The 27,957-nt window shown below is 40.0% G+C and overlaps 1 protein-coding gene across 1 annotated transcript in view; it reads left to right on the top strand.

Moving 5' to 3' along the window:
* LOC139114412 (uncharacterized) overlaps positions 1-27,957 on the top strand; it is a 95,482-nt gene that overhangs the window by 48,930 nt on the left and 18,595 nt on the right. The window contains exons 15-30 of the mRNA XM_070676133.1: positions 4,487-4,800; positions 5,248-5,392; positions 7,007-7,161; positions 8,103-8,339; positions 8,974-9,118; positions 9,594-10,007; positions 10,222-10,344; positions 10,585-10,822; positions 11,476-11,693; positions 12,425-12,790; positions 13,271-13,696; positions 14,956-15,168; positions 16,656-16,740; positions 17,107-17,252; positions 17,520-17,564; positions 17,767-18,114. Coding sequence (XP_070532234.1) covers positions 4,487-4,800; positions 5,248-5,392; positions 7,007-7,161; positions 8,103-8,339; positions 8,974-9,118; positions 9,594-10,007; positions 10,222-10,344; positions 10,585-10,822; positions 11,476-11,693; positions 12,425-12,790; positions 13,271-13,696; positions 14,956-15,168; positions 16,656-16,740; positions 17,107-17,252; positions 17,520-17,564; positions 17,767-18,114 — 3,618 coding nt within the window. The remainder of the gene's footprint in view (positions 1-4,486; positions 4,801-5,247; positions 5,393-7,006; positions 7,162-8,102; positions 8,340-8,973; positions 9,119-9,593; positions 10,008-10,221; positions 10,345-10,584; positions 10,823-11,475; positions 11,694-12,424; positions 12,791-13,270; positions 13,697-14,955; positions 15,169-16,655; positions 16,741-17,106; positions 17,253-17,519; positions 17,565-17,766; positions 18,115-27,957) is intronic.

Raw genomic sequence — 27,957 nt, 5'->3', positions numbered from 1 at the left:
TCACACGCCTAACACGATTGTCGATTATATTGATATGAATTGGGTTTATTGACAGGAATATTGAAAAACATAATACAATTAATCCTCGCCAGAGATAGTTACTCTGGCATTAGACCGTATACACGTCTAGTCTTAACAATCAGTAGTCTGTCTGCCACTCCGCGTCAGTGCTCAATTGAACTGCTGTCAGAATATACAATCTACGTCTGTGTTCCTGTGTTTTGTTTAGTGATTATCTTAATGAGGTCTGCAAATTTTGCGTAACATCTCCTTGCTCGTTGTTCCGTCGCTTTAAAATGAGATTGGTCAAAGGTACAATTGTTTTACACAACTTTATAACAGTAAAAAAGTATGCAGTAATTCATGTCATACTGTATTATTTCATGCGCCCAGTAGTGTCTAAAAATGTCAATATATGTTGAGTCATCAGCAGTCAATTTCAATGCTTGATAACTAAGTTTGTAATTTTGTCAAACTCAAAATCTGTACACGTCATTACTTCCATTCAGAGGTCACATTAGCACTTCAAGTTGAGTAAATGCTAAAATTTTCTAGTCTATTTACTGGATAGCCAACATCCTGTGAAGCGTACAACTATTAATGAACCTGTTGTAAACCACGTGAGCATATTCATATCATTTTTCGTATCATCGATAATATGACAGGTACGAAGGGCGCGATTTCTTTGATTTAGCCAGATATGGACTCAGCTAAACTTCCTGATATCTTTGCAGACTTTTTCCATACTAAAGTTGTTGAGATTCGAGAGAATTTGTCCTTTGTCCAACCGTCAGACTCTGTATAAGATGTAAGTTTCAGTATGGATTCTTTTGATTCGGTGTCAGTTGCTTGTGTTCATAAACTCATTAGGGCTATACCCGCAAAATCCTCTATGCAGGATCCCATATCCACTTTATTGATAAAACAGTGTGTGAATCAAGTTGCTCCCATTATTACTAGAATAATAAATTCTTCATTTGAGACAGGCGAATTTCCCGAGTCATGTAAGTCTGCAATCATCCGACCACTACTTAAGAAGCCAGATCTTGATAGAAATGTCCTAAAAATTACAGGCCAGTTTCTAATTTAACATGTATTTCCAAGCTGGTTGAAAAAGCAGCATTACTTCAAATTAATTCGTATTTATGTAATAACAACCTCTACGCTAAATGCCAGTCCGCCTACCGAGAGGGTCACAGTACAGAAACTGCGCTTATTAGAGTACTGAATGATGTTTTGTGTGCCCTTGATCGGCGGTGCGAAGTAATTTTAATACTCCTGGATCTTTCTGCAGCGTTCGACACCATCGATCATGACATTTTAATACATAGGCTACGTTGAAGGTTTAGAATCAATGGTACTGTGTAAGAATGGATTCGTTCATATTTGAGGGGTAGGAAAACAAGTGTATGTGTCGGATCTATGGTGTCAAAAGCTCAACCGCTTGACTGTGGGGTACCCCAGGGCTCTGTACTTGGTCCTGTACTTTTCAGTCTGTACACCGTCCCACTTGAAGACATCATACATAAGCATGGTTTACAGTCTGTGTTTTACGCTGACGACTCCCAGTTATACATAACTTGTTCACGCAATACTGCTCCCATTTCTAAAATTGAGAACTGTATTGATGAGATCCGGCTGTGGATGCATGACAACATGTTGGCACTTAATGATGGTAAGACGGAGGTGATAAGATTTTCCTCTGAGTTTGGTGGTGAGAGTCAACCCCGTGCTTGTGATGTAAACGTAGGGGGAGTCAGCATTCATGTATCAACCGAAGTTCGAGATCTTGGTGTTATATTAGATTCATCTGCAACTATGTCAGCCCATGTGGCAAGTTTATGTAAATCAGCTTCATTCGCCTTATGGAAAATTGGTAAGATTCGCAACCTACTTGACCAGAGTTCTACGGGAAAATTGATACATGCTTTTATTACGTCCAGACTCGACTACTGTAATAGTCTACTTTTTGGTCTTCCAAAGTATCAGATTAAGAAATTACAACTTATTCAAAACTCAGCAGCACGTCTTGTTTAAAAAGCTAAGAAATCAATTCATATACAACCAGTATTGCATTACCTGCATTGGCTTCCAGTTCACAAGCGCATAGAGTACAAGCTTTTATGTTTAACATACAAGATTCTGCATGATACGGCCCCACTATACTTGAAAGAACTTTTAAGTGTCCGTGCTCCGGGTCGAACCCTTAGGTCAAAACGAATGATTCATTCAGTCTGTATCAACCAATATGTAATACAAAGTTTTACGGTGATAGAGCTTTTGCCAAATGTGCACCACGGCTGTGGAATAGGCTTCCATTAAATCTTCGTAGTTCGACAAGTTTTAATGTTTTTTAAGTCTGGACTTAAAACACATTTATTTTTAGAAAGTTTTTAATACTATTTTTAGAGTTTTTTAGATTGTAGCAACATTTTATCAACTCACTGTACTGTACAGCGCCTTGAGATGTTTTTTTACATGGAAGGCGTTTTTTAAGAAATAAATATTATTATTATTATTCAGTTCAGATCTGGTTACTCAAATGCATTGCAGTAACGCGTAACATATTCTTCCTCTGGGCCATTGTATTTACGATCACAGGCTATTGCTGATCAGCTAACGGAATATAAGTCATTGAAGCATTTCTCCATATTACAATGACATATGCTTTCCAATTTTTCTAAAAAGAAGAGAAAATTAGTTGTTATGATTATTATTTTAGTAAGCCTTCAAAAGAAGAGAGTCATATATAGTGCTTAATCGGGTGAAGAGAATGCACTGACAACCAAAATGTAAAACAGCGACGTTAAAAAGGCATTAATAACATGTTCGACATATGGTTGCTGTAAACATCATTAGCCAATAAAAGATAACGGACGAAACGGACGACAATTCAAGTCAACCCATCTGGTACAGACAAAGCCTCCAACTTATTAACATGAAATGTGAAGAATTTTTGTCAGAATGAAACACTAAAGTGAACACGTGATAATAAATTAGTACGACATTTCATTTCGCCATATAGATGCATATTCCGTAGATTGACGTAAAACCATGAGGTTCGTTAGACAATTATCAGAAAAGATTATTTTTATTTTCTTTTCAATTGTGTAAATATCAAGTGCATTATTTCTAAAAACATTGAATGCCAAAACAGCTTTCAGTTATTTTTTCTCAGTCTTTTTGGCTGCCATTAGGCGATGAGTTAGAGATATGCACGCACTTACAGCTTATCTAATAGCAACATTGATTACAAGCATGCTAAAGTTTATTACTGTCACAATTTGTGAACCTGACACAATGAAGACCACAATAAGCATTTTTACATTCATACACGCTGTCTCTGTGTTTGTTAGCATTTTGTGATGATAATGTAACCCTCAAATGATTTACGCGTTCACGTTCATTACGACTTGCACCATGCGAAGACCAATGCTAATGTGGAGTTCGTGTGCAAGGACCAACAATAACGTAATCGGTTTTCTTTGGGTTACATTTTACACCATGATTGCAAGAAACACATATATGTACGACTTTAATCATATTTTGAAGACCTAATTAGAGGTAAACTGATCAATACCATGTCATCATGTTAAAGGAAACATGACGTATGTTGACACCAAAGCTCAGGATACTAATTCATTGACTAAGTCTTCACACAGAAAGTTAAAGGTAATTATAAAGCTCCTTGACAAGTTGCCAGATACACCATAATTGGCTTACTCAGTCTGGGACCAATTTCGTTTGTACATTAAGTCGCCTATAACAATACACCATCATCATCCAGCATTGGTAAGGGATAACATCCATTGCATTAAATACACAATATCGTGGCGAACAGCATCAAATGCACCTACATCAAATGAACATGCATAAAAATATGAGACACGTTTGATACAATATGTGATGACATGATTGCTGATGCTGCAGCAGTAGTACTTCGTCTATCATGTATAAACCCAAACTGTAAATGATTAAATTCATACTGCCCTGCTACATCAAGCCTAAAAAGATAAAGAATCTTTGCAAATATATTTGACGGGGATAACGTTCGGTAGTTCTATGGTTTTGGAGGATCAAGTATACGTTTTTTATTCTTGGTTAAGTGAAGTTTTGTCAATGAACAAGGTGCAATGTCGTTATAATTGTTAAAAACAGGCAGGGGATATCGATAAATGACATTGTACTGAAACGAAATCTTATTATTTATATGGATAATGCTGACTTGATTATATTGGCATGGTATTTTTACCATAAACAAACCTAGGTATATAACCATGCAGCAAATTACTGATGATTGTACAGTTAAAAAATTAACCAATAACTTGTCAAAAGCTACTAAAGTCATAGGCGTCGATTATGTATTAAACTCAAAGCCATTATATCTGTTCACCCGTATGCAATGTTTTGGAACTGCGACTACCAAAGGTACCTGTAAATAATTTTTTCCTGAAACCAATGATGAACATTTTTTATATCTGTAAAGCTTGTGGCGAAGGCGTCGGTCTAGCAACCGGAAAAGTGCACGACAATCAGCTGTTCGGGTCGACTACATTGGACAGAAAGTTTGGCGCCCGTGAAGGACGCATGCGCATTCTAGAAGCCCCAGCAATAGGTTGGATCCCTGAATTCCACGACACAGATCAGTGGTATCACATAGATCTTATTGACGTCTATACCGTGCTTGCCATCGCTACACAGGGATCTCGTGACAATGCATTTTGGGTAACATCGTACAGAATACTCTATTCGACCGACAACAAAATCTGGCTGGTTTATGAAGAAAACAACATGACTAAGGTACGAATTGGTATATTTACAAAATATTCAAGTATTAAAACCCCACCACGCTCAGGTAGTAAGGTCTTTCAACATTTCTTGTATTTTTACACGGCATTAGATTTACTGTTATCTTTAACGAGCCGTTAAATCTTTGCCCTCATGTTCATTATGCGTCTCTGCATTCTAAAAATGAAGACATGCAATTTCCTTCGCCTTCAAAAACTTGATATATTAAGATATATGTGGACCATGCATGCCCTCCGAACATTTAACCACATGCCTCTTTTCTCAGTTTTTTATCACGTGAATATTTCTTTCAAAGCAGCGAGGGTAAAAAATAATTTTCTAAATTTATCACCACATATTTCACCTTTTGGTCATCACCTTTCTGGATTTAATAGCGAATTCCCTAGTTCGAAGCAAAGCTGCATATATGTCCATTTGTTTTTGTATTGGCCCTTTCAGATTTTTATGGGTAACTTTGACAAGAACACCCCCGTCAGAAATGACTTTCTGCAACCAGTGAAAGCTATCCTATTCAGAATCAATCCGTTAACATGGCATGATGGGATAGGCCTCAGAACTGAGCTAATAGGATGTCGTTATCGAGGTACTAACTATATCTTGTTTACTCTTATTTGTAGATTTCTATGTATCTTTTCACTGTATTTCAGATCTACCGCTGTAGACTAAAAGCTTAAAAACGTATAAATCCCCCTTTCATAGACTTAAGGTAAAGTGCGACGAATTTGGACACGCACGCGCTTTAGAACGTTTCTGCGCAGATTTAACTCCAGCCTGCCGCAAATGGGTTATTTTGTAGCGCATGTATTTAACAACACTTGTCATTGTTGAAATTGTGCTTTTACCTAATTTTTTGACACAGTCTCTTAGAAATACATGTGACCTATAACCTTGTCATATTTTGACCCCTAGGAAACTGTTTTTTATTCAATATGAGCGCAAAATTAACATTTCTCTCCCATTTACATGGCGTATTACCCAATCACCTGGAGATATTAAAAAAAGTAGCGTGGTGACACCCTTTTATTAAAAGAGTAATTTTAAAACTAAATAGTATTATGCCGGGATTTTATTCGACAAGTGTGGTCAAAATGACACCATTCAAAGCGACAGGAAGAAAGTTCGAAATTTATGTATTGATATAATTTCGATATGGTCATTTTGTAATCGATACTTATGTTAACATTTCTTTACAAAAATCATGAAAACTATACATTCGATAGATATGGATCTGAAATCTTTGTATGTATTAAAATTAACTCATTTGCTTAGCGTTTTATAATTGCTTTCTTTAGTTTATGTGAATTATATCATTTTTATTTATTTCTAACGACGCCACTTTAACGTCCATTTCCATGGAAACGAGCGTGGTGACCCCCATTTTTTATTTCATGTTTGCACTTGCACAACTTCCAAGAATATTTGTGCAAGTTTCAAGAACATGACACCAAGACCTAATTTTGACGTAATTCGTAGTACTTTACCTTAAAATCCTCATAGGGGATAATTAAAATCACCCGGTTTTTAATTATTTTTATAACTGATCAGACTAAAAGCCACGTGATATGAAGTAAAGGACTAATGGTGACAAATACATTCCACCAGGGATTTTATTTAATCAATGTTAAGATCAAAATGGGGATTTAATACTTATACCGATCACTCTGGCAATCTATTCTTGCACCAGTTTCCCTGTTTAAGATATCGACGGAGCTGTGAATATGTCTTTAGAAGGGTAATGAACAAATTATAGCGAGGTTTTATACCATGTTTATCTGACTACTGTCTGAGCCTACTAAATCAAGGAAATGTAGAACATTTGAATGAAAATAAAATCAACTTGTCTTCAAACGATGAAATGACACTTTACGACTCGGCATTCCATGGGTTACACCTTGTAACACTAATTTTGAACATTGATGTCTCACATTTTAGCATTACCTTAAGTGCCACCAATATATGTGACGAGTATGTGATAGGTTCATATAGTTGCATATGCTTAATCCAGTGAATAGATGTGTCACTTCAACACGGACAAATAAATATCGGCCTAGAAAGAAAGTAGGTCCGAAATGAAATTTCTTGTGTACTCTTTTAGCGTTTCCTTGCATATAATTGCATCTACGATGAATATTTTCAACACTTACTATATCATATAAGATTCTATGATCTTGCATTATATCATTTTTATCGTACGCAGTTTGTTCAGATGCGATGGGGATGGAATCTGGAGAAATTGCATTCACTCAGCTCTCTGAATCAACAGTCCTGGTCCCTTCCAATGGTGCTCACTGGGCAAGGCTAAATATTCAACCAACAATTAATGGAACTAAAGAAATGTGTGAGGAGTTAAAGGTAATTCCATGCTCCATTTCCTTCTCTCTTTCTTTACACAACTTCTCTGCCAATAAAGAAATCAAAAAGAAATTGGAGTATTCGTGGCAGACAATGGAATCATACAAATTTTGACTGACAATGAGGGCGATGCCCACGTTTACATCCTGAAATCTCCCGTTTCAATTGCACTAGCACAGGACTAGATGGCGTTCTGGTGACCGACTGATATAACAATCTATAATAATAGTCGGGCAAACGAAACGATGTTGGTTGGTACAAAAGATAAGTGTTCTGCTGAACGCTTTAAATATGTGTCTTATGAAGTTGTTCGTCCAAACGTCTTAAAGTTATAGCTATTTACAATTGTAAGATGTGCCGATTCTGAAGATTCTCGATCAGATTCGAACTGGCAAAGTACAGTACTCAATCACCTTGCGAAGTCATCACAGTAAAACCTCTCGATTGGCTAAATCCCACAAGTGACGAGACATGACATTTGCCGAATTTAACATGTTGACTGCAGTTTTAATTATGTCCCATAGTTACACTTAGGGGACTGTGGTCAAAACTATGCTTTTATTACAGGAAACCCTCTTAAACCAAAACAAAACTAAATTGTAATTATTGTAATCGAATACAGACAAGTAACTTCATTACATGGCGTTTAGTCATTTAATTCAACGAGCATATGATCCAGATTCTCTTTAAGCCTTTCGCAAAGTTCGGGGTGCATCCTGAAAATAATATGCACATTATATAATTCAAATATAGCCATAAACCAATTTTACAAATAGTTTCAAGCTGATTCACATCTCTTTATATAATATAAATACAATCACACCACATAACAATGTCCGGGATATGAATCTATGTAAGTGTTGTGAGAAATCGCAGAAGGAAGACTTTAAATCAGTTGCATTCGATAAAAGGAATGACGGTTTTGTACGTCTCTGTTACAGGATATTCTATTTAAGTGCGAAAATGCGGTTTTTTCTGCCGGTTGGGTGAGCAAGCCAGACGCGAATTCAGATCAGTGGTTACAGATAGACTTTCAAGAGCTAGTGTCTGTAACTGGAAGCGTAACGCAGGGTCTTGGGGACAACAACAAGCTGTGCTGGGTTACGTCCTATAAATTGGTTTACATCGGAGAGGGCGACGATTGGAGAGTTTTTAAGGACTTCAATGGTGATGATGAGGTTTGAACTTAATTTTTTTATAGAAGCAGCGGTTCTTACTTTCACTTTGATCAAACAAGGGGGTTTCTATTATCAAATAGCAATAAGCAGCCTATGAAATGAAATTTTAAAAACAATTTTATCTATGCATTGGTGAATTAATTGCATATAGGTCACAATAGTTAAAAAAACTGCCTTTCATCTTATGTCATAGTAGTAACGTTTCTCATTAAATTAATATCCGATATCAAAGCTCAAAATGTTTCCCTTTTTTCAATACTTAAAGTTTGTCTTCGACCGTTTAAAGTGAACTATGGCCTCGTGATTGCACAGTGCCATGGTCAGAAGAGACAGTTGACGAGTTTTGTTGACATACTAAGACCTGAAGAAACTACATCCTGAGAATGCAACTGTTAATCTCGCAAGATTCCCCGTCTTCAGCCGTTATTTCAGTATTCTTTCTGTAACTGTTGTCTATCCTAACCACTTTTGTGTTGACTCGAGATAATATTAATCTACGAAGTTTATAGCCATAACATTTAGCCGTATTTAGATTATATGCGTGAGCAACAATGAGCCCTAACGTTGAAGAAGAGTGTCATTCACTTTAGCCATTTGCAAAATGTAAAGAAAATATAGCATAAACATTTTTCAGGTGTTTGAAGGTAACTTCGACCAAAACACGCCTGTAACCCACCATCTGGACCACCCGTTCTTTTCGAGAATACTTCGCTTCACTCCGGTCACATGGTACCAGGAAATATGCATGCGGGTAGAAGTACTTGGATGTCGACTTTCTGGTGAGAACCGTCACCTAGAATTCTAAACATCCTGAAATCATTGAGAGGATGCTGCTTGATCACCTTAGCGAATATAACTTCTGTTTTCGAATAGTTTAAACATTAATGTAGAACACAGTGTAAACAGTACAGTAGACTGTTTTGTCGTTTTGCGAGAGCTCGCGGGATTTGAATATTTTTTACATCATCACTGCCAGTCGTACATCATTTTATCAAAATTGGTAGTTTGTTGAATTCGGCATTGCATATATTGCACACTCCTCATCGCTGTCGATAATAGGCCTTTCCGCCAGTCAGATCTTTACAAAATTACTCAAGAGCTCGTACGTTCTAATGTAGCATTGTTCACTGCGCTTCAGGCATGTTGATTTGGTTTCTGTAACTTTTAGGTTGCCATCAAATGAAGTAGAATATTAAAACACGTGTGCTTTGTGTATAGTTCGAACGTAAAATTATTAACTCTTTTCAACTGCAGCCGATACAGGAAAGAACCCATGTGGTGGTGAAGTTTTGTACCATAATGGTTACTGTCTTGGATCCGTGTATAGTGACCTAGAAGATGCCTGTGACGTCATCTTTCTTGAAGGAAGTTTACCTCTGATAATAAAATCTGAGTCAATGCAGAAGTTCATCGAAGAAAACTATGCTCTGTTCACGATCTCATCGTACAAAAATTATAACATCGGTTTGACGAAGCAATCAGGAAAACACCATTTCCAGTGGCGGGATGGTACCCCAATCACATTTGACTCTTTTGGAGATAACAGAAACTTTGAATTGCTCGATGAAAAACACTACTGCACTTTGATGGACATGGAGGATTCTTTTCTGTGGAAGCCACATGACTGCCTCAACGTGTTGCGTGTTTATCCTTCGATTTGTCAGAAAGGTAGGTTTGTCAAAACAGTTTATATTACACACTAGGCTATTTTACATGAAATGATGAAAGTTCCACTAACGAAAAGTAATGACCACACACCTGGGATCTTGACATGAGATGTTTGATTGGCTGTCGCAATTTGAGTGACCAAAATGAGCGCCCAAATCCAGAAATGTCAAGCACGTTCATATCGTATTGCCACGTGTTTGTACTCGATTTTCAGATGTGAATGAATGTCTGCTGAATCCTGGTTGTTCTCACAGTTGCGTCAACACACCGGGAAGTTACTATTGCTCTTGTCCAGAGGGTCAAGTCGTGGATCCTGCTAACGAAAAAGTCTGTATTGGTATGTACATGTCATTTGCCCCACATCTATTCGTCTTACTCTAGTAATGAACTGGCAGAATTCATAAAGATTCAGAGAATGAACGTCATTGTTATGTGTAAATTAAGTTTTAGACTTATGACCTTTATCTCAGTTCATGTAGTGCCGCATGCAAACACAACTCACCGGAATATGGCGAGCCCACAGACAACTTTAAACTATTTCGTTTCCTAATTTACATTTCGTGTATGTCTCGTAAAGCTACCTGCAGCATCTTAAGCCAGGAAACACATTCCCTTGAACCCAGCCGCGGAGATGTGATCGAGGCGTGTAACAGTATTGTACAGAACGCAACATGGGATCCCAGCATAGCCGGCATGAGTGACTTCAATCTAAGCTCCGCTTTTGGATATATTCAAGCTTCAAGTTATCCTCCCTGGTACAACGCAAATTCATCTTGTTATTACCATATCACAGTCAGTACTGACAAGTATATAAGGTAATTGTGTCGTGATAGTAACCCTTTGTATATTGTTTTCTAACGTGTTAAATTCCACCTCGTTTTTCTTGCATAATCCAGTTGTTTACATCAAGAAGATATACCTATATGGATCTCCGCTTGCAACCTATCATTGATTGTACTAGAACTAAACCACTCATATATTGAAACAAGTATGACGCCGATAATTCTGTGCAACAATTTTCTCTATGGTAGTGTACTTATTTCACCTCTATGAATACATTTAATAAAGAAATACATTATTCAGAGCTGAAACATGATCTCATTTATAAACGGTTTTGGAAAAGACTCATTCTTTCTTAATTAAAGGGAAAAGCTAATGAATATGCAGGCAAGCTTTTTTAACTTAAATTGGGACAGCGCAGAGTGCACATTCATTTGTCGTGGTCTTTCCATTATCATAGTAGCGGTACTAAATTCTGTAGAATCGTACTTTAATTGACTTCTGCCATCTGCTTTGATAGCAATATGCATTAAGATTTTTTATCTTTGTAATGTTTGTGTTTGTTTCTCAATGAAAAGACCTAAGAGATTTTGTTTGGATACAAAAAATTAACCCAAAAATAGGATATTTAAAATATTGTACATATTTTCCCTTTGAATTACGAAAGATGTTTATTTTATTTTCAAAGATTGGAGTTTTTGTTTTTTAACCTTCGCACTACTGAGAACGAATGTTTAGACACTATGGTCATTGATGACGTCAGCAACTCCTTGACGTATTGTGGGCATCTTGACTCGCTCTGGATTTTGTCAATATCCAACCAAATTTCGATATATATGAACGTAAACAAGCTGACGGCAGGCATGCCAGATTTTCTAGGCTTTGGAGCAATATATGAAGAAGCTGGTGAGTAGATATTCATATATATATATATATATATATATATATATATATATATATATATATATATATATATATATATATATATATATATATATATATATATATATATACATATATATGATTTCGCTTTATTACGTTTCCTTTGAACCGTTATATTTAATAAAAAGTTGCGATTAGGAAATAAAATGAAAGAATTTGCCAATATTCTGTTATTCGCTAGTAAATTGAAAGATATGATAGCATGTGAGGTTGAATTTCCTGTAGATTAGGATCAACTGCATCGCCCCTCCCTATGAACCAAATAATGTCAATATAGCATGGTGGTGTAGGCATGTTCACATTACCCACTGAGAACTAAATATTTGGCATTTATGTAAATATAAGTCGTATAACACAATTCAAACGTAAGGTTTCTGTACTTTTATTTTCCTCTAATTTCTTTGCTTTTGTTATTTACCTTTAAAGAAACGAGATAAAGATTTTTTATGAGGAGAGCACAAATGTTCTTGTCCGTTTTTCCCTTGAAAGATTGATGTCATACATTGATATTTTAAACATTGTGTTAAGTAAACTCGTTGCATCGGCATGCTCCTTTTTTTTATTTTGAGAGTGAACCGTGAATGTCATTAAGAGAAATTCATACTAATTAAGCGTTTCACAATAGCGCTTAGTAATGATATAAGAGACAACTCCCGACATTCACATTAGTTTCCTTCAACATTATTCCTGTACAGATTGTGGATTTGGAATGTGTGACTCCGGTTGTGGAAATTCTGCATATCTGTCCTCATCAAGAGGACAATTTTCGACCTTTAACCTTTCACGACAGCTTCAACCCTTCACACGATGTCAGTGGCTGATATCCGTCGCAAGTGATAAGTTTGTTTCAATAACATTCCCTGAGTTTTATGTCAGTGACAGCTGTCTTGACAAGGTAGTAATATACAACGGCCGCACAGCAATAGAGAGCAACCGGATTGCGACCCTCTGTGGCAATTTCCGACCAAATGTGGTGTCACAGAGCTCAGACGTTCTCGTTACATTTCAAACATGGTTGAAAGAAGAATCTCTCGGATTTAGGGCCGAGTACGAGGAGGTTGGTAAGTACGTAATGAGCATTACGAGAAGATGATCAATTCAAAGCCATTCTTGCAGTCATTATAGTTCTTCATATAATTAAATGTCAGAGGAAAAGAAGGTCTTACTACTGATGTATCGTTTCTTTATTATAGTTTTTTTTCCTAGTAGGCCCCCCTAATAGGTTTCTCATATTGATGTATAATAATAACCTTGTTTTTTAGAGATAGTAATTATGAGCGCAACGTGATATAATATATATATATATATATATATATATATATATATATATATATATATATATATATATATATATATATATACTTTATCTTATTTTGCATATTACAATCAAGACCATTAAGACTGCAACTTATAAAAATTGTCTGATTGACCGGTGCTGATACATTTAAATTTGATGTCAGTGGAATTTAACATTTCATTTTAAATTGCTCAGTAAAACTTTTGTAATCTGTATTTCATACGCTTTCCAAAATATCTTCCAGAGCTGACCGGATGCGGCAGTGGGGCGCAAACATGCCAAAATCCTGAAGTGTGTGCTTACGAACGAGGTTTCATCAGCTCGCCCAACTACCCTAATAATTATGGTGCAAATTTAAGGTGTTCCTGGGTAATAGTGGCGCCCTCTACCAACAATTACATCGCAATAACATTTACCGACTTCGACATCATATCGTCAGGTTCATGTGTCAGTGATTTCGTGGAAGTTTTCGACGGGGGAGCTCGCCATCATCCGTTGTTCGGATTGTACTGTAACAGTCGCCTACCCCCTCAACTCATACGCTCAAGTAAGAACCATTTGCTGATTCAGTTTGAATCCGATTCCATCGACAGTGGTAGAGGATTTTCTGTTGAATACTACTCGTCAACTTTTGAACTCCCAGACGGATTTACTTTGACTGATAGTGCTGGTGAGTATAAGATCCGATCACTTATTGAGGCGCATTTGTGTATACATCGCATATGATATTGTCTACCCATTCTATGTGTTGAGAAGCCATTTATTCTTTAAATGATAGCAGGAACATCATATTAACATGAGTTTTTAGGGTTTCGACATTTGCTCTATTTCGAAACAAACATTTTCCACTTCAAGCTTCAATTTACTTTTCCGTACAATGCGTTGGAGCAGATACTATCAGCCTTATTGCAAACGCTATGAGATGTTGCTGGCAAATTAGTTATAGGACGTCGGAACTAAAATTAAATTTTCAAGAATGACATTGGACATTGCATGCATGTGCCCATAATTTTCCTTGAATATTTAAACACTAGGTAATTAGACATGAATTTTGGAGTAGGAAAAAACCCTAAATTTATAGAGAGGACAAAATGAAAATAATAATACAATAAGATCACTAGCTACCCGAGACTTTTTAGATAGTGCAAACTGAAATTGTAGTTTAAAACCTTTTGCACAAGTTTCCTCACGGAATCTTTAAAACCATGAATGTAAATAAAGGGGCTGTCGTGTCAGGTTTGGCACCAGAAAAAGAAATTACCTAAAACTTTAACAATATCTGAAATTCAAAATAGCCACCACCACTTTGTTAACCCATAGAGAAAAATAAGAGTTTTGAGTTCAATAAAAGCTAAATGTTGACAAAATTATTTATTTCCCAAGCTTTAAGACGATTTTCCACCGCTAGTTACATGCAAAGTATTGTACAAACTTGAGAGTCCGAAAAATTGTCTCGCAGGTGCATTTTTCCTGGAGCTAATTATATCGCAAAAGCTGGTATTCTATTCTAGCAAATACAATAGCAAGGAGAATATACATGAAAAAAATATTAAAATAAGCATTTTTAAGTTACTTTTAAGTCGTCTTTGTAAATAGGACACATTTTTCTTGGCGTTGGTTACCTGTGAACCATCCGTTCTCCGGGAAAAACACGATTCATAAAATTTAATACACCTAATATAATTGTCACAACACAATAGTTCGCCATTTTGATCATGAAGAAGAAAAGCTGCGGTTATACTGCTCATAGTTGTGACATATTACCCGACGTAAAGAATACAATATGTTTTAACTTTAGAAAGTCATCAATCATTTACAGATGTTGTCAGTAGCATATCATGTGCTGTTTTCTTCATTGAATGTTCGTAGTCCGGTGTATCCATAACGAATAACGTTAATGATATTCTAAAATGTTACATTTGTTTGCAGATTATGACTGTACCGGTGATGATTGGGACTTTTACGAGAGAAACTGTTACAGTTTTAAACAAAGTAGGGAGTATCTTCGATGGACAGAAGCCGAAGCTGACTGTGTCAATGATGGCGGTCATCTAGTCAGCATCAAGAGTTATCATGAGATGGTTTTTCTGCACTACAAACTCACGACTGATTGGTTCACTGGCAACTCTGGCGTTTACATCGGTAGGCACATCAATGTTAGAATGTACATCTAAACGAATCACTGCCAAACACTAGTTGAGGGTGAGCATGGTTGTGGAGGGGGACAGAAACATGTCAAGCAAATTGCGAGGTGATCCATCGCATTTCATTCGACAGGACTTTAAATATACCACCAAATTACGCCATACCAATACGTCACTTGACGGCATGCCATGTCATATGATATAGTATCGTACCAAATCGTATTTTAGTGTGCGTGTCTTGTCACCTACTGTCACGTTACGTCACGTCCACGTACTGTCAAATCGAATCTTGTCATCTCACATTTAATTTACATCTCGTATAATATGTCATATCAATATCATATCACATCCTATCGCATCGAATACCTTTTACCTTGTCATGAGGGCTATATAGCGCTCGGTTATTACCCAGAGGGACCAAGAAACACATCGCCTTTCCTCGAGGGGTATAGCGATGTGTTTCTGTTAACGTAAGGCCACGAAGGGCTACGTACTATTGCCTGAATAAAGACCACGTTATTTGTTACACACAACTCGTGCTCATGCCCTTCTATGTTACTGTTTTAATCATGCTTTGATTTATAGGTACTAAAACAATAAGTTAACTGGGCGATTCACAGCAATAATAGTAGTGCTAATCTCTTCACAAGTTGAAGCAAAAACGTCCTTAGTGTACCGTATAAAGTCCTTGGTTTCACACAAATCTGTGTTGTCAATGAGTTTTTCAAGTTCTTGTGCTGTTGAAATATGAAACCTTGAGATAAGTTGCTCATCCCGGTGGTTCATCATGCTTTAATCATCCGTAATCGTTTCAAATCAGCAGACGGGAAATCGGAAAATTTCCCTCTGATACCAGTTTTTCGAACCATTAGGCCTAGTCGTATCTATTTTCTAGTCATGTGACATGTTCTGACGAATTGCGACAATGAATTAGCATGTGTCATCTTACAATCCGTTATGCATCATGTCTTATCACATCATATAATATCATATGGTGTATTATTTTATACAAGTCTATTGATGGCGCAAATACAGCGATCTCATTGGTCGAGACGCAAAACGAACCGTTGTATATTGGCTTTGTACCACGGCTGGCATACGCGCGAGCTCTCAGCTTGAGCAAAAATCCGTTTTTGACATTCCACGCCAGAATTTCAATATACTGTTATGATATAATAGCAATAAATCACACTAGATTTTGACAAGTTCACTTCACATGTGCACGAGCTATCGTTCATGCGTATATGTCGTGAACTGGTCAAAATCTCGTGGCATACCGTCGCTAGGTGTGCTTTATTGCTAAAATTTAATATAATGTTTGTATTCAGTCTGGTGATTTGATATCTCGAATTATATGACATCACTCCACGTTCTCAGCACAAAGCAGCAATATGCAGAGTGAGATATTAATTGAAGCCTTTGTTAAATGTGTTGCATACACATAGAATGTAGAAAATTTGAATTGTTGCTCTATTCGACTTATAGGATTGACAGATTCGGCCAAAGAAGGTATATATCGATGGACAGATGGCAGTCCAATGAGTTATGCGGGGTGGTACAACAATGGCGCGTGAGTACACACAAATGTAATTTTTGCGGTGTTTGTAGACACGACTGACGAGCAAAAGCCTTATCATGGTATAAATGTGGCACACTCAAGTCAGGGAGTATTTGTTACTACTTCCTTCACAATACTTAAAAGCCAGAGAGACTACCTGTTGTTTTCATTTGCAGGGCATAGAATCCATCAGTTTCTTCGAAACTAGCTTCGAGTATGTTCACTCACATTGTCGTCCTAAGTTGTCGTGCTTTCGTATATTTTCAGTCATCATTTTACCGGAAGTTAGGATAAAATCTAACCAGTATACATATACACCGCTTACGATTTAGATTCAAAAACTTCAATGCTTCATTTTTTTTTCTTTCTCGCTTTTAGTGTAACCGAACCATCAGGAGGCGCATTAGAAGACTGTGCTGTTATCGAATTGCGAGAATTGTATTCAGTGAACCACTGGCATGACGTTGCATGTGCTTATAACAATATGAAACAGTACATATGTAAGATGCCAGCGACTTATCGAGGTATTGAACTTCCGTCCTTACTAAAAACTTCATCTAAAGCTAATGATATCTCGCAGGATGATCACAGATAATTTTGTGTATACACCATTATCGTACATTGTAAATGGTTAGTTAGATCTTGCAAGGTAACTCTTATCTTCGACAGTTTGGCCAATTATATATGCCGTAAGAACAGAGACGTAAACGTATACTTTATCGAACTTATACATTTACAAGTGACGACGTTGATGCAGTAAATGAACAGCAGTACTTGTTTATCTTTTGTAGGTGAAAGTACTCCTGAAGAAGATACAATTGTCGCCGGTCAGTTAAGTAAGTCTTCGATATTTGCAGAACATGTCTTTTCATGGACACAAGAGAGGTCGTCGTGCGTTATGTACGCTGAATGAAAGAACTAACTTTCACAAGTTCTCAGTAAAACTGCTTTCATACTAACCGTTTTGAATCGCAGGGAGCAAATTGTATGTTTTCAGCTGGAACATTTACTTAGTTTTATGATTTCACTTCGTTTCAGCATGTGAAAGTGGTTGGAATATGAAAGATGGGTCATGTTATAAGTTGTTTATACAAACCTCGATGTATGAAGATGATATCGAGAGAACGTGCGACGAAAACGGTGCCGAAGTCGCTAATGCCAACACCGAATCTATCAAATTGTTCTTGTTGGAGGTTGTAAGTCCATACTTGACCGTCAGGAGAGTTGCTATCACTCATTTGCTATCGAATGATAATGCAGAAAGACCAGATGAAGAGAGCGTCGGGTGTCCTTTAATAATGAGAACAAGCACATTCACTGTTGTGTTTGACTTCGAGCCATGCCACTTGGAGTATGATGGAGTTATATGCCGCAAAGAGGCTACTGGTTAGTGCTGTCCATAGTATCCCCTTGCACTTTGTAAACAAAACCTTGTCAATGAAATAGTGGGGGAGTGTAATTATTCAATAATTTGAAAGCATATTATTTGGCAACCCAAGTTTTGACTCAAACCGTGGCGCTGAGTTATTGTTCATGTAGCGGGGAATTCGGAATCAGTTACAGAGCCCCAATTACCATCTACTGTTAACATTTCTACCTTCAATCCATAAACCACAGCTTTTTTAAGTTCGAAGTTAAGCCTTAAAGAAGTTCAGATCTAATGGCCTGAGGTATTTTATGATTTAATCATAAATACAAAGTTTCAACCCTAAATATGTTTTGAGCCTGTGCTGTGGTATCATGCAAAATAACTGCAGTACTAGTTTCTAAGGACATCGAATATATTCGGCCTGAAGTTTGCAAGATTCCTCTAACTTAGGTAACAGATATTAATACTTCGTAATACGAAGTGAGCAGATTGTATGTTTATATTATATATTTAGGGGTTATTAGACGAAGTTGGGCGATACCGCGTCGTATTCGAGTGATGTGTACGTATTTTGACGAGTTGCGCAGCAACGAGTCAAAATACGGACACATCACGAGAATACGACGCGGTATCGCCCTAACTTCGTCTAATAACCCTTTATCATACATGCATGCTTTGGTTATGACTGTTTTCCTACAGACGCTCCGAAATTAGCAACGAAATGAACTTGAAATCGACCTTGCTTCCTCAAGGCTGTACTTATAAAAAGTTGGTTGCTAAGGAGTGATGACAACCGTATCACTTCTTGATATTATTCCGCTATTGGGCCATTCCACTGCAAAGGAGGATTTATGGAGCACTTTTACAGCAAACAATTTAAATATTACGATGTCGACACAGGTTTTCATAATTTGAAGAAGATTTATTTTTAGTTTAAAATGACGGTGGATGTAAAACATAGGCGGGAGTCCACAAATGGGTGTGTTTTCGTGTTTTAATACATAACCTCATCCCTGCGTGAAAGTTATGAGGCCGCCAAAATCGGGTCAAATACTCGCGCCACGCTCAAACTCTTATCGTGTATGAACAGCTGAGAGCACAGAGCAAGCAGCTCTGCGACATCTATGAATGCACATACAGTGGATTCACTGGATAAAACCCGTACCAGTCAGTTTATCTCGAAGAATTATACATGTTCCCAGACGTCAAATATGCTGAATTTACCATCTCAGTAAGCGGATTAGTGAAAACATGAAGTGAGTACACTGTAAGCTGTAGTGTCGTATAAACTCGTTCGTGATTTTGTTGCTGTACGAATACAAGTACATTTCAAAGGTATTTCCGTCGTCTGCTCGTATATTTTCCTTCCTGGCTTGCCAAAATAGAACTAAACTTCCTTTAACAACCGAAGCGAAAGTTTGACTTTCCCTAGATGGCACATTGTATCTGAAACCCGCACCGCATCGGTGCCATCAGACACGATCATGACCTGTGAACTGACAGGTACAAATCGGAAATATCATGTGCACCTTCAACTTTGCTTTGTCTGTCGCGAGTATTTTCAGTGCGGTTGGTATTTCGTGGTTCATTTACGACTGTAAACGATGTAATTCACCGCCCAGATACTTTAAGCTCATCAACAGGAAACTTGTCTTAAACCGATTCTATCATGATGCTCTGTCAACCGATATCTTTACGTGTAATGATACTTCCATTGTGTAAATATTCAGCAGCGTAGACGACACGAAAACACTGCACCGTGCACCGCCACGGGACCGCCGTGAATTGACAGGTGTCGGCAAATTATACAAATTTTCAATACGTTTGTTTTATGTTTTTGGTACAACTGTACTTGTGCCTAAGGGCAATGCCCATGAAGTGACTGCAAACAACAGAATTTTGACCATAATCATAATGACGTTTCGGATTGTCATTTGTCTTATTCGCTCAGCTGTTTTATATGTACATATATCAACGAAGGTCATGCATACAGTGAAGGTCACGCATCCGCGTCGCTGTAAGTAGTTCGGTTACAGTGAAAATATAATTCGTATTTTCACTAGTTAAAATATGGGCCATATCGGTACCGTCTGAACAATAGAAGAATGGCAATACAGGCATAGCATGTATGATAAATATATATATATATATATATATATATATATATATATATATATATATATATATATATATATATATATATATATATATATATGTGACGTTTCTGGATGTGTAAACGTCTTTGTAATGGTTTCTTAATTAGTTAAGTGTCTTTTAATTGTTGTGTTTACGTTTAATTATAGTACGAGTAGCTACTGTCCTTGGTACATGCACTTAAGAGGTCAGTAGACATATCCGATGACATGACTGGACTGCATTCCAATGCGTCTGTTTGTCTTAGAGTGTGTAGTAATTTATCACTTCTTCTGACAGTTGTTTTTGCCAACGTGGCAGTTTTAGTATTAAGATGATATTAAGTAGGGATATTAATATACAGATTAGGCGATCATAATGAGCAAAATGTTGTATTTCATTGGCTTAAGGCTTTCTCCGTGTGCAAAAGTAGCTTCTGATTGGCGGAGAAGTCATACTTAAGCCAGTGTTTTGTGTGATTTTGTTGAGTTAGCATCGGGCGCTACTCCACGCACAGGGGAAGGATGCTGTTATGCCCAGCAGTAGTAGCAGAGATCTCTAAGCTCTGGACTTAGAGTTTTGTAAGCAGATAGACGGAGTTGCTGATAGAACGGAGTTGCTGTATGAGTACGAGACATCTCAGACGTCTCGGCGGCAAGGCTTGCAGATATCCTGAGCAGCTGCTGACTTAGCCTCGAGGGGCTTCAGCATTGATCCAGCGGCCAGTGTGCCGACAGCCAACCCCACTGAGACCAGGTTCCTGTTAAGCAAAGCAGAGGGGTAAGTCCAGTTAAGGACTTGGTTAATGGCTGTGTGCTGCTCGTTCCTGTTCCCAGAGTATCACCGTAAACTCTGGTGTTGCTGCTGTAGCCTTGCCAGACTGTCTTAACAGACAGTTCGTTCCAGTACTCCGTAGCTGTCAATAGTTCCAGTGGGCATACTTGGCATTCCAGACATTCATTCCCTGCTGAGTGGAGCTACGTACGATCCTGAGTAAAGTAAGCAGAGAGTTTAGAGAGCAGAGAGTTTAGCAGTAAAGCTGTTGCTTTAGTTCCAGTGAGCTGTTGCTGTAGTTCCTGTTGAATGCTGTATTTAACCATTAAAGAATATAAGCCGAATGGCAGAGAGCTGTAATACACGACTCCCAGTGTTTTATTGGCCTGGGTTGGGCCGTTAACCCCAGCAGAACTTCGCCGGCAGGTACCATTAAGTCAGAATCCCTTACGGGGCCTCTAAGCAGTGTAGTATTACTCAGGCCAGCTACCACTTTCCTGTTAAGATATACTCACTGTGTAAAGCCCTGTACGAACCCGACTCACGACACAAAGGCCAGAAACAGAGAGAGTTGTCGCATTGGTGGCAGCGGTGGGATGATATTCTGACTTAGGCGAATAAATGGTACAGAGTAACACTGGGCGAAAAACTAAGAAGTTTTAGAGAAATTGATGCAGACAAAAGAAAGGGTTAACTGAGGTCACATGCAGACATATGAGTGATGGCTACGGCAGTTGAAATGGAGCAGTCTAATAAAACTGAGGAGGTCATTACGTTCACTGGAGGTGAACAGGACCGGCCCCAAGGCAAGGTCAACAGTCCAATAGCAGAACGTCAGATCACAGGGGAAACTACAGCACAGTGGAAGGCTGTAGTAGGCGAAAGTGGATATGACACGTTTGCTTTTGGTGCGACTGGGGGCAGAATGAGCAGAGAAACTACAGAAATAAAAGGCCCTGACTATCGTTTCCCTGGCAGCAGTTTTTCAGGCAGTGCTCTAGGCACAAGCACCCCTAATGTGCGGCCATGGTTAAATGTAGGAAACCGGCTACAAAGCGAGAATGAGTATGGAATGCAGTCTCCATACCGACCGGAAAGCAGTTTCCTGAGACAGAACAGAGAGGGCGCACTTGAGGGCAGAAATCACTATATGTCTGGGGCTAGACCGAAGGAAAGCAGTGACTATCTAAGATTACCGAATCTTAGGAGGGGGTCACCAGGGAGACCCCTGGCTGAGCTGTATGAAAACAAAGGAGCCTATGAAGGTAGCTACAGAGAGGGCGCTTTTCCTGCTGGAAATGCAGATAGCTACATGTCCTCCTTTGCCAGACTGAATGCCCGTCTTGATTCAGTGATGGGCGACAAAGTAGCCCAGGTCAGGGAGAGAGCAGTCAATATAGAGGACCTTACCTGCCTGGGGGAAGGGGAAGTCGACAAGATAGGATTCCTCAGAATCCAGTAAGGGGAGCCAGGCTGGAAAAGCCGGCTGTGATGCCTGACAAATATGATGGCCGCAGTTCCTGGCGTGACTACTATTGTCACTTTACCCACTGTGCAGCAATTAACAGATGGAATGCAGTGGAAAAGGGTCATTTCCTGGCAGCTTCCCTGAGAGGCCGTGCCCAGAACATGCTTCCCCGTATTTATGGCTTACCTGAGGAGATGCAGTATGATGAATTAGTGGCCATATTGGAAGCACGCTTTGGTTCTTTGGGCAAAGCTGAGTTACGTTTAACCCAGCTGAAATGCAGAAAGCGGATGAAAGATGAGACGCTTGCAGATCTAGGACAAGCTATCCTAGATTTGACTGAGCAAGCTTATCCTGAACTTGACCCGATAGCCATTGACAAGTTGGCTAGGCAGTATTTTTCCGATGCAATCCCTGATGCAGAAATTCGTGCAGACTTATTCAGACAGCGGCCCAGAACACTCGATGCAGCAATACGAATTGCTATTCATACTGAGTCGTTCCTGCATTCTGAAGCTGGACGAATGAAACGACGCCCAACATATCAGACAGGTTGGCATCGATGATGATCTGTATGATGATGCAGTAGAGATTGCAGACTCCTATGATCAACACACCAGCTTGCCAACCCAGTCAGAGTTCACTGAACTCATGGCAGCTGTCAATGCGATCAAAGAGGAGATGAAAAGAGATAAAGCTGAGCGACAAAAGAAGAAAGGACCGATAAAGTGTTTCGGATGTGGGGAAGTAGGCCATATAAAGCGCAACTGCCCAAAGGCTGAAACCTCGGGAAACACGCAAGGACCGAGTGTGGGGACCGACGCTCGGTCGACAACAGACAACCGGTCCCAACCAGCGATGACAAAATAGAAAATGACAAGAAACCTGACATGGAGGCCCAGCATGTGTTGCAGTTGAATGACGTGAAAGTAAAGAAAAGACGGCCGCAGTTTTACGTTCTTGCTGAAATCCATGGTGTAGCTGCTTGTTCGTTTGTCGACACCGGATCGGAGTTGACCCTCCTGTCTCCTGATGTCTACAACTCGATACCAGCTGCACAGAAACCTGCCCTGTTGCCACCTACAATCAGGGCGTTGCAGGCTGATGGGAAAACACCTTTACCTGTGCATGGAGAGGCCGACTTCCAGATCAAAGTTGGGCCGAATAAAACAACAATTAGAGTTGTTGTGGCGGAGATCAGTGAGGGAGTAATACTTGGCAATGACTACATCCTGGCTGCACCTGCTGAAATCAGAACACATAGGCTAACTATGGGTTTCCATAAGGGGAATGTACCCATACTTGACCGTACAGGTAGACACCTGTGCGGTCGAGTTGTGGTAGCAGAGACAATGGCTGTTAAAGCTGGACATGAGATGGTCATACCTGGACATCTGTCCCACCTATCGTCGTGAACCCCATGGCCTTGGTTGAACCGACCAAGCGCAATCCACTGTCAGCCGAAGGTGTCCTGGTAGGACGCGTACTCGTTGATGTCACCAATAACACTGTTCCTGTTCGTGTTATGAATGTAGGCGAAACGACCCACATAATGCAGAAGGGGACCACCATAGCACTTGCTAGTGGTGTGGACAGTGAGGTCACGCCCCACCAACGACCTGTTGAGACCAGTCAACCTGAGACAGGTAAACCGACCACACCTGTACCTGACCACCTGCAGGCCTTATGGGAGGAGAGTGTCAATGAACTTGGCACAGAATGCGGAGAGAAAATTGCCCAATTTCTATCGAAATGGGAGGATATTTTCTCGAAAGACAAGCTGGACTTTGGACGCACCAGTCTGACTAAACATCACATTGAGACCGGTAACCACCAACCCATCCGTCAGCAGCCCCGGCGACAATCGCCATGGTCGGGGAAGGAGACCAAACGTCTCGTACACGACATGTTGGAGAAAGATGTGATCGAAAAGTCCAACAGTCCTTGGGCAGCGCCGGTCGTTTTAGTCAAGAAACGAGACGGCAGCACACGTTTCTGCGTCGACTATCGCCACCTTAACGATATAACGGTGAAAGACGCATATGCCATACCCAGAATTGAAGACAGTATAAATGCGCTTGCTGGTGCTAAGTGGTTTAGCACGTTAGATCTAACAAGCGGTTACTGGCAAGTTGAGCTGGACGGTGATGCACAGGAGAAGTCTGCATTCACCACCTGGAGTGGGCTATACCAATGGAAAGTCATGCCATTTGGTTTATGCAATGCCCCAGCCACTTTCCAGAGACTGATGGAGTCTGTATTATCAGGATTACAATGGAAATCCTCCTGTTGTATCTTGATGATATAGTGGTGTTCACCGATTCCATTGACCAGATGTTGGAGAGACTAGAAATAGTATATTTACACGTCTGAGGGAATCCGGCCTGAAATTGAAGCCGAGCAAGTGCAGTTTGTTCCAGCGAAAGGTAGACTACCTTGGGCATAGAGTATCAGCAGAAGGAGTCGAGACCAGCCCAGATAAGACCGATGCAGTGCAGAACTGGCCGACCCCTAAAAATGTCCATGAGGTGCGGAGTTTTCTTGGCCTGGCGTCTTACTACCGACGATTTGTGCAGAATTTTGCAGCTATTGCCAGACCCATGGTACAACTCACTGAAAAGAACCGGCCTTTCCTGTGGGACGATGAATGCGACACAGCATTTGAGACGCTGAAAAGCAGACTTGTTAACTCACCTGTCCTGGCATACCCGATACCAGGTGCACCACTGATCCTGGACACAGATGCGAGCCTATACGCTATAGGCGGAGTCCTGTCTCAGATACAGGATGGAGAAGAGCGGGTTATTGCTTATGCCAGCCGAAGTCTAAGTAAACCTGAACGAAATTACTGTGTGACGAGGAGGGAGCTGTTAGCAGCAGTTCACTTTATGAAGTATTTCCGTCCATACCTGTATGGGCAGCCGTTCACCTTGCGTACTGACCATAGTTCATTACGCTGGCTGCTTAACTTCAAAGATCCAGAGGGGCAGCTAGCACGATGGCTAGAAGTACTCAGTGAGTACGACTTCAAAGTCATCCACCGACCCGGCAGAAAACATCAAAATGCTGATAGCCTGTCCCGGAGGCCATGCAGACAATGTGGACAGTCACACACAGATCAACAGGGACCAGACAATTACACTGTGGGAGCAGTTACTGCCAGTGTATCAACGCAGACAGAGACACAGTGTACCATTGCTACACAAACAGAGGAGAGCAGCATCTCTGTAGAAAAAACTACAACCCCTGTTGCACCATCCTTAGTTGCACAGGTCGTTGACCCTGAGAATGCCAGCTCTCAGGACAGAGACTTACCCGGTCACACCAGCACACCGGTGGTAGCAGAAAGAGCAATCAGTCTAGTTCCAGAATGGACAACAACACAGTTACGTCAATTACAGCTTGACGATCCTGATATTGGCCCGATCATTAAACACAAAGAGCTGAGTGCAGACCCACCAGATTGGAAGAAAATATCACCACAATCATTGGCAACCAAAGCATATTGGGGCCAATGGAAGCAGCTTGAACTGAGAAATGGAGTGCTGTATCGCAGATATGAGTCTGTCGATGGAAACACCTGTGAATGGCAGCTACTTTTGCCATCAACACTCCGGCAAGCAGTGTTTGCAGAGTTACACTCCACAAAGACCGCCGCCCACTTTGGCGTGTTCAAAACCAAGGAGAAAATAAAGCAGCGGTATTATTGGTATGGTCTGACAGCCGATATCAAATCCATGATACGACAGTGTGATGTTTGTGCTGCACGAAAAGCACCAAGTAAGACACGGCGTGCACCATTACAACAATATATTGTTGGCGTGCCGATGGAGAGAGTGGCCTTTGACATCATAGGTCCATTTCCAGAGACTGAACGTGGAAACAAATGGGCACTAGTCATAGGTGACTATTTTACAAAGTGGGTAGAAGCCTATGCTATCCCAAACCAGGAAGCCACAACTGTTGCAGCAAAACTCACCGATGAGTTTGTAAGCCATTTTGGGGTGCCCAGACAACTCCACTCTGATCAAGGCAGAAATTTTGAGTCTGCAGTAATAGCTGAGGTATGTCGACTTTTGGGCGTTAACAAGACAAGAACGACGCCATACAATCCAAAATCTGACGGCTTCATTGAACGATACATGAAAACCCTAGCCCAGACTGTGTCAGTACTAGTGGATCCTGATCAATCGAACTGGGATGAGGTGATACCTTATGCTATGATGGCATACAGAAGTTCACCCCAGGAGAGTACCGGCGAGACACCGAATATGATGATGCTGGGCAGACAGGTAGATTTACCTGTGGACTTGATGGTCGAACCTCTACCGACCGATTCGACCGAGCGTACTGATTATGCCTTGCAGCTGAGAGAGAAATTACAATCAGCACATCGCAGAGCTAGAATTGCATTGCAGAAAAGTGCAATTGCCCAGAAACGACATTATGAACCAGGGCAGCATGGAAGTGAATTGACAGCTGGTCAATTTGTATGGCTGCGTGCTGAAACCTGCAAGAGAGGAAAATCCAAGAAATTAACAGCAAATCGATGGGAAGGACCGTTCCTGATTATTGACAAACTTTCTGACGTCACTTTCCGTATTCAGCGGAGTCAGCACTCTAAACCAAAGGTAGTGCATTACGATCGACTAAAACCCTATGAGGGGACGCAAGCAGTTGATTGGCGTCAGCAGGACCAGAGACAACCCGATGGCGAGAAATCTGCCTCACCTGAGCTGATAGACAATACAATGCCAAAAGACAGCCATCTTGGTGACACTGAAACATTCCCTGGTAGTATGTCCCTAGATGACCTTTACCAGGCAGAGGACACAGATGTAAACATCGACTTTGACCCTGATCATACTGAGAAAGAAATCCATCAGTATGCAACAAGGAGAAACAGGAAGGCGCCTGATCGCTATGGCGACTGGTACTATGCCTCCGACTAGACCGGACTGACACCCAGTTGTGACCTTATTTCACCCCAGAAGTTTCTACAGTGAAATAGGACACAAACAAACCAACTACCAGATTGATGATGAACTGATGACAGACTTTGAACTTCTGTGAGTAGACTTTAATTATTTGATGATAGATAGTGCACGTAAAGTAGACCTATGACAATGTTGTCATGTGTGACAAAAGAACCAGCTGGCCAGAATCCTGAGTCTGGTAGATGTCGCCATGGCAATGACAGGGATTTTTCATCTGATACTTGACTTCCTGCCATCTGAAGTCATGGTTGAACGAGCGGTGTGGACGACAGTTTTTATTCAAGTTGATGTTGCTGAGCTGACAACATGCCCAAACCTCAGTTCCATGTAGGCAGTGTGGCCTGTGTTTTCGTGACCGGAGAAAACTGAGAAAGCATGAGTCGATCTGTAAACGAGACCGGAGAGAGGATGGACGCCATAAGAGATGCACTGAGTGTGACCAGGGGACTCAATGGGCGAGTCGGAGAGGCCTGGATGTGCATCATAGG

This window comes from Ptychodera flava, chromosome 16, assembly GCF_041260155.1.
Source record: "Ptychodera flava strain L36383 chromosome 16, AS_Pfla_20210202, whole genome shotgun sequence".
NCBI classification, from domain to species: Eukaryota; Metazoa; Hemichordata; class Enteropneusta; family Ptychoderidae; genus Ptychodera; species Ptychodera flava.
The sequence above is the reverse complement of the archived record's forward strand: the minus strand, read 5'-3'. Positions and strand labels throughout refer to the sequence as shown.